This window comes from Mobula birostris, chromosome 25 (genome assembly GCF_030028105.1).
Source record: "Mobula birostris isolate sMobBir1 chromosome 25, sMobBir1.hap1, whole genome shotgun sequence".
Taxonomy (NCBI): Eukaryota; Metazoa; Chordata; class Chondrichthyes; order Myliobatiformes; family Myliobatidae; genus Mobula; species Mobula birostris.
The window spans coordinates 46,877,434-46,890,067 of record NC_092394.1 but is presented as its reverse complement, the minus strand read 5'-3'; the positions used below and the strand labels follow the sequence as shown (position 1 = coordinate 46,890,067).

Sequence of the window (12,634 nt, the reverse complement as noted above, 5' to 3'; positions counted from 1 at the left end):
GAGTAAAGAGACTCTCAGTCCTTGTACTTGTGTTGCTCACAGCTGAGGGGAATGAAGAAATGCATTACTGTGTCCTGAAGGTGTTGGGGTGGGAAGGATAGTGGTAACACAAATTATTCTGGCGTGATCTTCCCTCAGGTTCGGCCTTCAAAAGATCCCTGCACTACAAGCGTGCGAGCTATCTTCCAAACTGGCACCCATCGAAAGAGGAGAACAGGTTGTTTGGCACATATAGAACACTGAGAACTGTATGGCAAAGGAACAGATCCTTTGGCCATGATGTTTGTGCCAAGCATGATGACAAATCTCTTCAAACCTATATCATTCTATTCTCTGCAAATTCATGTGCCTATCTAAAAGCTTTCCTCAAAGGTTCTTTGAGATTGTCATAGCCGGAGTTGTGGGGAGGGAGCAGTGGGGATGAACTCCACTACCTATTAAATGCCCCCAGTGGCGTGCATCTCAGATAGCCTCTGACGACCAAGTCCAGCTCCTGGTCTTCACATGTGGATTAGTTACTAAGCCTGACAGAATAATATCTACAGTCAGGAGAAGGGGCCAATGCAAACTACCGATGCCTTAAAACCAATCACTTCAGGCGGATGGAGCTTGTCAACTGTGGTTGGCAGCTCATCAAGGAGAAAGAAAACTCTGACCTCAAATCCCTGTGGCCTTGCAACTATATGCACTTATGGGAAAGGCTTTGGGAGTAAACCCTGAGGTAAAATCCCGAGCTGGAGTCCCTAACGCAGTCTTACGTTGAGGTCAACGTTGACTAGCAGCTCCTGTGTTGCTGCTGGTGACAAACTGTTATCGGTCTCTTCCATTCCTTTGGATTCTCCAGCTGCGTGGAGAGGGGGAGTCTGCTGCACGGGTCGCCACTTGCTAATCGTATCGTACTGAGTAGGCTTGTGTATCGAGACTGTTGTTAGAGAGCTGGGACACAAAATCCATGTTCAACTCCGACCAACGAAGGCCTCATTCAAAAAGCGTCAATGGTTCTCTCATGTCTACTTCCACCACCACCCCCCTCCAACAGTACATTCCAGGCCCCCACCACTCATTGTAAACTAAACATATCCTGCACATCTCCTTTAAACTTTTCCCCCTCTCACCTTGGATACCTGCCCTTCAACATTTTTACCCTGGGTAAACCAACTCACTGTCTTATCTGCTCATAATTTTATAAACTTCAGTCAGTTCTCTTCACAGCCTCTGATGCTCCAGTGAAAGCAGTCCAGGTATAATCCCGTCCAGATAGTGGGGTGCGGCACCAAACCAGGAAATGATTCTGCCCCAGATAAAGGAAGTACTGCTGCCACTGACAAGTGATAGTTACTGTTGTAGGCCACTTGCCTTCATTACTTACACAATAGTACAGCACAGTACAGGCCCTTCAGCCTACAATATTGTGCTGACCCTCAAACCCTGCCTCCCATATAAGCCCCCATCTTAAATTCCTCCATATACCTGTCTAGTCTGTCTAGTAGTCTCTTAAACTTCACTCGTGTATCTGCCTCCACCACTGACTCAGGCAGTGCATTCCACACACCAACCACTCTCTGAGTAAAAAAACCTTACTCTAATATCCTCCTTAAACTTCCCACCCCTTACCTTAAAGCCATGTCCCCTTGTATTGAGCAGTAGTGCCCTGCGGAAGAGGCAATGGCTATCCACTCTATCTATTCCTCTTATTATCCTGTACACCTCTATCATGTCTCCTCTCATCGTCCTTCTCTCCAAAGAGTAAAGCCCTAGCTCCCTTAATCTCTGATCATAATGCATACTCTCTAAACCAGGCAGCATCCTGGTAAACCTCCTCTGTATCTTTCCAATGCTTACACATCCTTCCTATAGTGAGGTGACCAGAACTGGACACAGTACTCCAAGTGTGGCCTAACCAGAGTTTTATAGAGCTGCATCATTACATCATGACTCTTAAACACTATCCCTCGCCTTATGAAAGCTAACACCCCATAAGCTTTTTTAACTACCCTATCCACCTGTGAGGCAACATTCAGGGATCTGTGGACATGTACCCCAAGATCCCTCTGCTCCTCCACACTACCAAGTATCGTGTCATTTACTTTGTACTCTGCCTTGGAGTTTATCCTTCCAAAGTGTACCACCTCACACTTCTCCAGGTTGAACTCCATCTGCCTCTTCTTAGCCCACTTCTGCATCCTATCAATTTCTCTCTGCAATCTTTGAAAATCCTCTACACTACCTATAACACCACCAACCTTTGTGTCATCTGCAGACTTGCCAACCCCCACATCCAGGTCATTAATAAAAATCACGAAAAGTAGAGGTACCAGAACAGATCCTTGTGGGACACCACTGGTCACAATCCTCCAATCTGAATGTACTCCCTCCACCACGACCCTCTGCCTTCTGCAGGCAAACCAATTCTGAATCCACCTGGCCAAACTTTCTTGGATCCCATGCCTTCTGACTTTCTGAATAAGCCTACCATGTGGAATCTTGTCAAATGCCTTACTAAAATCCGTATAGATCACATCCACTGCACTACCCTCATCTACATGCCTGGTCACCTCCTCAAAGAACTCTATCAGGCTTGTAAAACACGATCTGCCCTTCACAAAGCCTTGCTGACTGTCCCTGATCAGACCATGATTCTCTAAATGCCCAGAGATCCTATCTCTAAGAATCTTTTCCAACAGCTTTCCCACCACAGACGTAAGGCTCACCGGTCTATAATTACCCCGACTATCCCTACTACTACAAGGGGACAACATTCATCTCCCTCTAATCCTCTGGTACCATTCCCTTGGACAACGAGGACATAAAGATCCTAGCCAGAGGCTCAGCAATCTCTTCCCTCACCTCGTGGAGCAGCCTGGGGAATATTCCGTTGGGCCCCGGGGACTTATACGTCCTAATGTATTTTAACAACTCCAACACCTCCTCTCCCTTAATATCAACATGCTCCAAAACATCAACCTCACTCATATTCTCCTCACCATCATCAAGTTCCCTTCTCATTGGTGAATACCGAGGAGAAGTATTCATCGAGGACCTCACTCACTTCCACAGCCTCCAGGCACATCTTCCCACCTTTATCTCTAATCGGTCCTACCTTCACTCCTGTCATCCTTTTTCTCTTCATATAATTGAAGAATGCCTTGGGGTTTTTCTTTATCCTACTCACCAAGGCCTTTTTATGCCCCCTTCTTGCTCTTCTCAGCCCCTTCTTAAGCTCCTTTCTTGCTACCCTATATTCCTCAATAGACCCATCTGATCCTTGTTTCCTATACCTCATGTATGCTGCCTTCTTCCACCTGACTAGATTTTCCACCTCACTTGTCACCCATGGTTCCTTCACCCTACCATTCTTCATATTCCTCACCAGGACAAATTTATCCCCAACATCCTGGAAGTTAGAGAAGTCTATATAAATAAATAACAGATGGGGTACGAGGGGGATGTGGGGCTTTAGCGGAAGTTGGAGAAGTCTTCTAATGCCCCACCTCCCCCTCGTACCCCATCCGTTATTTATTTATATGCACTCATTCTTTCTCTCTCTCTCTCTCCTTTTTCTCCCTCTGTCCCTCTGACTATACCCCTTGCCCAACCTCTGGGTTTTCCCCCCTCCCCCTTTTCCTTCTCCCTGGGCCTCCTGCCCATGATCTGCTCATATCCCTTTTGCCAATCACCTGTCCAGCTCTTGGTTCCTTCCCTCCCCCTCCTCTCTTCTCCTATCATTTTGGATCTCCCCCTCCCCCTCCCACTTTCAAATCTCTTACTAGTTCTTCCTTCAGTTAGTCCTGACGAAGGGTCTCAGCCCAAAACGTGGACTGTACGTCTTCCTAGAGATGCTGCCCGGCCTGCTGCATTCACCAGCAACTTTGATGTGCGTTGCTTGAATTTCCAGAATCTGCAGAATTCCTCGTGTTTGGGTTTTCCAAATACTCAGATGGATTATTGGATCTGGCTTCACCAATCCAGCCCATCTGACCCTGCCTTGGTTCTGTTTTCCTGTCAACATTGAAATCTCCGTTCTTTATTTTAAGAAAAGTCGGAGAACTGAAAAGGATGTATTTAATTTCTAAATCTGTTTCCGTTGCAGTTGGTGAATGCGTTCCCCTTCCTGTATTACCTTCCAGGACCGCAAAACAAAATATTTCAAAATCAGCGCAAAATGGCTCAATTTTTGCAAGAAATAATCACAAGTCATAAGGAATCATGGGATCCAAATTATACCAGGGACTATATTGATGCTTTCTTAACACAACAGGAGAAGGTAGGTGGTGATTACTGAAGCATCTGAGAGGCAGTGATTTGTGTCCTTGTATTTCCCACCTTTCTCATGCTGTTGTGTCCTTAGTAGGAAATGTTACTGTAGAATCCTACACTCAGTAGTGGTTTAGGTAGCAAGACCACATCAACTTTCCTCAGGTTCTCACTTGTCTAAACTTCGTGGCTGAAAACCCTCAATAAATCCTTCTTGTGAGTTCTCCAGGACTTTCACACATTTCACAGAGTCCTTCCCATTCTGATCAGGATGCACAACTCTGCTAATCCCAATCCCCTTATTCCTTTCCTTCCCTGTACCTCGCCAAATAATGTTATAATTGCACCAACTTCTACCATTTCCTCTGGCAGCTTGTTCCATATTCTCACTATCCCTTGTGTGGAAAATCTCTTGCAAATGCTTCCCCTCTCATTTTAAACCAATGTCCCCTAGTTCTATGCTCCTAACTCTGGGGGAAACACTGTGACTATCCACCTTATCAATGACCCTAATAAACCTCTATAATATCACCCCTCAGCATCCTGTTATCTAGGAAGCCCACCCAATCTCTCCTTGTAGCTCTGGCCTTCCTTTCCGAGAAATTCCTGACCAGAACTGAATGTTCATTGACACCTCACTGGAATGTTATACTGTTTAAAGCAGGCTGCCTGACTTCAGCACTATTCCTACAAGATAATCCTTCAGTTCTATACATTAACACTACTTTCCCTGACTGCATTTCAGATGAGGAACACACCGAACACAAGTTTCCTGGAGGACAAGATGATTACGTCATTACTAGGCCTCTTTGCTGCAGGTACAGAGACCACATCCACCACCCTAAGCTGGGGCTTGCTCTTCATGGTGTTACATCCAGATGTGCAGTGTAAGTATAACAATGTCTCTGCCAGGCCCTTCACCAGCTGTGCATTGGTGTGAATGGAAGGTGTGGAGAATGAGTGTAACAGTATCGGGAGAGGCTGAAGAATGTTATTAGTAAAACTATTAATTTTCAGGCTAAAGATCCAAATATTAGCAACAGGATTTGAATCTCTAACTTAATGAAACCCCTTTGTTAAACACTAACAGTCTGGTGTTTCTAGGACTTTGTTATTATTGGATCGGTTGCTGTACTTCCTAACATACAGCAGTGACCACATTGCCAAAGTTTCATTTTGTAATAAGACACACTGGGATTTTTAAGTGGATGAAACATATGAATAAAACATGAGTTCCTCCTTTCAGTCAAAGCTTGAAATCTGTTCTTGTTTGGTTCCTGCAGCTCGGGTTCACGAGGAGATTGACAGAGTGATTGGGAAGGGTAGAAGGCCAAGATTGGAAGACCGGGAGGAAATGCCATTCACGAACGCGGTTATCCATGAAACACAACGCTTAGGGAATATTGTTCCAATCTCACTGCCACATGAAACATACAGAGATACCACGGTCATGGGATACACCATCCCGAAGGTACAATCTGGAGTTAATTTTCATCATTCCCTTTCTGACCTTCAATACTCTGAATGATGGAAAGCAGTTACCTAAAAATTGGGCTTCAGATGTTTTTGGTGTGCTAAGTAGGAAATAATGCCCACAGGAGTTTTTACAAGCAATTGTGAGGTTATTGTGAAGTACCTGAAAAGTATCTGTGTATGGTTCACCCAGAACTATGCAGTAAAATGTGAACTATTTCACAAGGCACACAACGCACTAAGAGGAATGACATCCATGCTGCTATACATCAACCCCAGGAGAATATCAGCCCTCAAAGGCACTTTCCCAGTAAGCAGACACAACAGCCATACATAGTGACGGGAAGGGTCAGCCATGTGGGAGAGGTATTTCAGTTTAAGGTCTTTAATCACTGACGTATGCTGTGAAATGTGTTGTTTAGTGACAGGACAAGGCATAAACAATACTACAACTTACGAAATATATAAGTGCAAAAGAAAATAATGAGGCTACACGAATGCCATATCCCTCTAGTCCTATCTGTTCAAGTAACTGGCAAAATGTCTCTCAAATGTTATTCGAGTTCCTGCTTCTGGCAGTTCATTCCAGATACTACAACAGGGTGATAAATGTCCCCTTCAGATCCCCTTAAACCCTCCTCCCTCACCTGTCTTGTCTCCCTTTCTCTTCACCATTTACACTTCAGACTTCAACTACTACACAGAGTCTTGTCATCTTCAGAAGTTTTCTGATGACTCTGCCATAGTTGGATGCATCAGCAAGGGAGATGAGGCTGAGTACAGGGCTACGGTAGGAAACTTTGTCACATGGTGTGAGCAGAATTGTCTGCAGCTTATTGTGAAAAAGACTAAGGAGCTGCTGGTAGACCTGGGAAAGCTAAGGTACCGGTGACCCCTGTTTCCATCCAGGGGGTCAGTGTGGACATGGTGGAGGTTTACAAATACCTGGGGATATGAATTGACAATAAACTGGACTGGTCAAAGAACACTGAGGCTGTCTATAAGAAAGGTCAGAGCCGCCTCTATTTCCTGAGGAGACTGAGGTCCTTTAACATCTGCCGGACGATGCTGAGGATGTTCTATAAGTCTGTGGTGGCCAGTGCAATCATGTTTGCTGTTGTGTGCTGGGGCAGCAGGCTGAGGGTAGCAGACACCAGCAGAATCAACAGACTCACTTGTAAGGCCAGTGATGTTGTGGGGATGGAACTGGACTTTCTGACGGTGGTGTCTGAAAAGAAGATGCTGTCCAAGTTACATGCCATCTTGGACAATGTCTCCCATCCACTACATAATGTACTGGTAGGGCACAGGAGTACATTCAGCCAGAGACTCATTCCACCGAGATGCAACACAGAGCGTCAGAGGAAGTCATTCCTGCCTGTGGCCATCAAACTTTACAACTCCTCCCTTGGAGGGTCAGACACCCTGAGCCAATAGGCTGGTCCTGGACTTATTTCCTGGCATAATTTACATATTACTAGTTTTATTTCTATTTAATTATTTATAGTGCAACTGTAATGAAAACCAATTTCCCCCAGGATCAATAAAGTATGACTATGACTATACAGCAGCTTCACAGGTCACCACATCAGGCTGTTGAGTTGGTAAGGTGGGCAAAGAATGGCAGATGGAATTTAATCCCCATAAATGGACTTTTGGAGAACAAACAAAGTTTGGACAGATTCCAGTGCTCACTTTCAGTTGGGGAGAGGTAAATTTGGAAATAATCGAGATAATCAAGGAATTTGTACAGAAGATGAGATAAAACCTGGGGTAGATCTGTCACCAAACAAACTGAATGGCAGAGAGGGCTTGAGGGGGTGAGTGACCTACTCCTGCTCCTATTTTCTTGCATTCTTATGTTCAGTGGTAAACATTTTTATTCCATATTTTATTCTAGATCTCGCACTTGCTTACTGGAAATCCCATTTTCTCCCACTGGATCATGTACAACTTTCCCTTTCCCCAGCTGGTGTACTGATCTCATTTCTCCTACCCTGTCTAGATATGAACCCCACTTCTCCTCCAGCCAGTGAGAACAGCAAGAAGAGTTTAAAAGGAGACAGCCTGATAGAGCGGGTGTCAGAGGAGTGGGCGATGGAGTAGGAAGGCTTTGGCTCAATGGGGCTTAGGTGATAACAGTTTGAGGTGAGGTAGATTGCCTGAGCAGAATACAGACAAGAAGTATGTGTGTGAGGCCAGTTTTCTGTGCTCGGTGTCAGATCTGGGAGGTCCAGGAGACGCCCAGCCTCCCGGACTGCCACATCTGCATCTAGGAGAAGCAACAGTGGCTGCGCCTCTGGCACAAAGTCTGGCGTTGTGGCTCAGAAGAGTAAGGAAATGAAAAGGATGGCAGCAGTGATAGGGGACTCTATAGTTAAGAGATCAGACAGGCGATTCTGTGGACACAGGAAAGAAACACCAGAGTCCGGGATGTTTCTGATTGTGTCCAAGGTATCGTGAAGTGGGAAGGAGAACAGCCAGAGGTCGTGGTACAGATTGGTACAAACAACATAGGCAGGAAAATGGAGGAGGTCCTGAAAGCAGATGACAGGGAGTTAGGAAGGAAGTTGAGAAGCAGGACCACACGGTAGTCATCTCAGGATTACTGCCTGTGCCACGTGACAGTGAGTATATGAATAGACTGAAGTGGAGGATAGATGCATGGCTGAGGGATTGGAACAGGGGGCAGGGACACAGATTTCTGAATCACTGGGACCCCTTTTGGGGCAGGAGTGACCTGTACAAAAAGGATGGGTTGAACTTGAATCCCAGGGGGACCGATAACCTTGCAGGGAGATTTGCTAAGGCTATTGGGGAGAGTTTAAACTAGGATTGCTGGGGGAGTGGGGGTGGTGGGAACAAACTGAAGAGATGGAGGAAGAGGCGGTTGGCTCACAAATAGAGAAAGCTTGGAGACAGTGCGAGAGAGAGGATAGAAAGGTGATAGAGAAGGGACGCTCTCAGATTGATGGTTTGAGATGTGTATTTTAATGCAAGGAGTACTATGAACAAAGCGGATGAGCTTAGAGCATGGATCAGTACTTGGAGCTATGATGGTGTGGCCATTACAGAGACTTGGATGGTGCAGGGGCAGGAATGGTTACTTCGAGTGCCAGGTTTTAGATGTTTCAGGAAAAACAAGGAGGGAGGCAAATGAGATGGGGTTTGGTACTGTTGATCAGAGATAGTGACACGGCCATAGAAAAGGAGGAAGACATGGAGGGATTGTCTACTGAGTCTCTGTTGGTGGAAGTTAGGAACAGGAAGTGGTCAATAACTCTACTGGGTGTTTTTTATACACCACCCAATAGTAACAGGGAAATCGAGGAGCAGATAAGGAGACAGATCCTGGAAAGGTGTAATAATAACAGGGTTGTCGTGGTGGGAGATTTTAATTTCCCAAATATCGATTTGCGTGTTCCCAGAGCGAGGGGATTAGATGGGGTGGAGTTTGTTAGGTGCATTCAAGAAGGTTTCTGGACACAATATGTAGATAAGCCTACAAGAGGAGAGGCTGTACTTGATCTGGTATTGGGAAATGAACCTGATCAGGAGTCAGATCTCTCAGTGGGAGAGCATTTTGGAGATAGTGATCATAATTCTATCACCTTTACTATAGCATTGGAGAGGGATAGGAACAGACAAGTTAGGAAAGCATTTAATTGGAGTAAGGAGAACTATGAGGCTGTCAGGCAGGAACTTGTAAGCATAAATTGGAAACAGATGTTCTCAGGGAAATGTATGGCAGAAATGTGGCAAATGTTCAGGGGATATTTGTGTGGAGTTCTGCATAGGTACGTTCCAATGAGACAGGGAAAGTATGGTAGGGTACAGGGACCATGGTCTACAAAGGCTGTTGTAAATTTAGTCAAGAAGAAAAGAAGAGCTTATGAAAGGTTCAAAAACCTAGGTAATGATAGAGAGCTAGAAGATTATAAGGCAAGCAGGAAGGAGCTCAGAAAAGAAATTAGGAGAGCCAGAAGGGGCCATGTGAAGGCCTTGATGGACAGGATTAAGGAAAACCTCAAGGCATTCCACAAGTATGTTAAGAGCAAGTGGATGAGACGTGAGAGAATTGGACCAACCGAGTACGACTGTGGAAAAGTGTGTATGGAACTGGAGGAAATAACAGAGGTATTTAATGAATACTTTGCTTCAGCATTCACTACAGGAAAGGATCTTGGTGATTGTAGGGATGATTTGCAGTGGACTGAAAAGCTTGAGAATGTAGATATTAAGAAAGAGGATGTGCAGGAGCTTTTGGAAAGCATCAAATCATTGGGACCGGATGAGATGTACCCCAGACTACAGTGGGAGGTGATGGAGGAGATTGCTGAGCCTCTGGCAATGACCTTTGCATCATCAATGGGAATGGGAGAGGTTCCGGAGGATTGGAGGGTTGCGGATGTTGTTCCCTTATTCAAGAAAGGAAGTAGAGTTAATTATAGACCATTGAATCTTACTTCAGTGGTTGGTAAGTTGATGGAGAAGATCCTGAGAGGCAGGATTTATGAACATTTGGAGAGGCATAATATGATTAGGAATAGTTAGCATGTCTTTGTGAAAGGCAGATCATGCCTTACGAGCCTCATTAAATTTTTTGAGGATGTGACTAAACACATTGATGAAGGTAGAACAGTAGATGTAACGTATTTGGATTTCAGCAAGGTATTTGACAAGGTACCCTATGCAAGGCTTATTGAGAAAGTAAGGAGGCATGGGATCCAAGGGGCAATTGCTTTGTGGATTCAGAACTTGTTTGCCCACAGAAGGCAAAGACTGGTTGTTGAAGGGTCGTATTCTGCATGGAGGTCGGTCACCAGCGGTGTGCCTCAGGGATCTGTTCTGGGACCCCTACTTTTCGTGATTTTTATAAATGACCTGGATGAAGTAGTGCAGGGATGGGTTAGTAAATTTGCTGATGACACAAAGGTTGGAGGTGTTGTGGATAGTGTGGAGGGCTGTCAGAGATTACAGCGGGTCATTGATAAGATGCAAAATTCGGCTGAGAAGTGGCAGATGGAGTTCAATCCAGATAAGTGTGAGGTGGTTCATTTTGGTAGGTCAGATGTGATGACAGAATATAGTATTAATGGTAAGACCCGTGGCAATATGGAGGATCAGAGTGATCTTGCGGTCCGAGTCAATAGGACACTCAAAGCTGCTGTGCAGGTTGACTCTGTGGTTAAGAAAGCATATGGAGCATTGACATTCATCAATTGTGGGATTGAGTTTAGGAGCCAAGAGGTAATGTTGCAGCTATATAGGACTATGGTCAGACCACACTTGGAGTACTGTGGTCACTTCTGGTCTCCTCACCATAGGACGGATGTGGAAACCATAGAAAGGGTGCCGAGGAGATTTACAAGGATTCTGCCTGGATTGGGGAGCATGCCTTATGAGAATAGGTTGAATGAACTAGGCCCTTTTTCCTTCGAGTGACGGAGGATGAGAGGTGACCTGATAGAGGTGTATAAGATGATGAGAGGCATTGAGTGAAGATTGCTTTATTCACTTTGAGCCAACAAACCTCTCAAAGCATTACTAAGCACCCTAAGTTTGTGGTAGCAGTGAAGGTGAAGTGTATTGCAGAATTAGATTGACTATCTTTTGTCTATGATGACTTACAATCATTGGGCTACAAGCCATAGCTCTCAGTCCAAAGACCAGAATATAATTCACTTCATTGCTCTGTGGGTCTGTTACTAATATTTCCCTAATGTATCTCTTTGCTTAATCTTTAGGGAACAATGATCATTCCAAACATTTCCTCTGCCTTGCTTGATGAAGATATTTGGTTGACTCCACATCAGTTTAATCCAGGACACTTCCTCGATTCTGACGGGAAGTTTGTGAAGCCAGAAGCCTTCATCCCATTCTCGGCAGGTAATGTAGGGTTTGTGGATCATTAAATGTACCAAAGTTTGGAGCTGTGGTTGTGGATATCCAACCTTCATCTCCCGTGCTCTGGAGAGGGACGCTGCTGGCTGATTCCTGCATTTGTAGCATTCGCTTCATTAACTTCAAAATTTAAGTTAACTCCCAAAACTCTTTCCCACCACCCCAGCGCTGAAAGAGAACTTCCTGCATTAACTAATTACAATGAATAGAATAAACATTTGTTTAACTTTGATAAAGTCTGGAAGTGTACTACCTCTCTAAGAGATGAGATGGTGTTGGATAAGGCAAATTATATTAGGACTTCGAGACTATATAGGTCGTCACTGTTGTTCAGTGTGACCCTGCTGTGATTGTCACTCTTTTTGCTATGATATTAACCTCTCTTGCCCTTCACCCTACAGGTCATCGTGTGTGTCTGGGGGAGCAGCTGGCAAAGACAGAGCTCTTCATCTTCTTCACGTCCATTCTCCAAAGATTCACGTTGTTTCTCCTGGAAAATGAGGCAAGACCAAGCTACAAGGAAGCTCGGTTCGGAATTACCCTCTGCCCACTGCCCTATTGGCTCTGTGCTAAAGCCAGATAGGGATAGGTATTCACCATCTGGGCTCAGGAGGCTTTTTGCTTTTTGCTTTTTGGCTTTTTGAATAGATATAATGTATTTGGTAGTTGTTTTTATCGACCTTTATATATACTTTCTTGTACTCTGTATTCTTTTATGTAGAAACTAATAAAAATATTCAAAATAAGATATTTATTGTTCATCTTTAACTAGTACTAATTTACCAGTCCTCTTGAGAAACAATCCTGTCCAAGGTTAGGAAGCCTATCATTGAATGAATTGGGACTATGACCTAATCAGAAGAAACAATACTTACTTATGGATACAGCATGGAGTAGACCTTTCCAGCCGTTCAATCCATAGCAACCCGCGACAAACCCAATTATCCCCAACCTAACCACATTTACAATAACCCATTACCCTACCCAACAGGATATGTCTTTG

At 44.6% G+C, this 12,634-nt stretch overlaps 1 protein-coding gene across 1 annotated transcript in view; it reads left to right on the top strand.

Moving 5' to 3' along the window:
• Positions 1-12,214, top strand: part of LOC140187554 (cytochrome P450 2J2-like) — a 32,430-nt gene extending 20,216 nt beyond the window's left edge. The window contains exons 5-9 of the mRNA XM_072242954.1: positions 4,091-4,264; positions 5,000-5,141; positions 5,538-5,725; positions 11,475-11,616; positions 12,033-12,214. Coding sequence (XP_072099055.1) covers positions 4,091-4,264; positions 5,000-5,141; positions 5,538-5,725; positions 11,475-11,616; positions 12,033-12,214 — 828 coding nt within the window. The remainder of the gene's footprint in view (positions 1-4,090; positions 4,265-4,999; positions 5,142-5,537; positions 5,726-11,474; positions 11,617-12,032) is intronic.
• Positions 12,215-12,634: the final 420 nt, after the last annotated feature.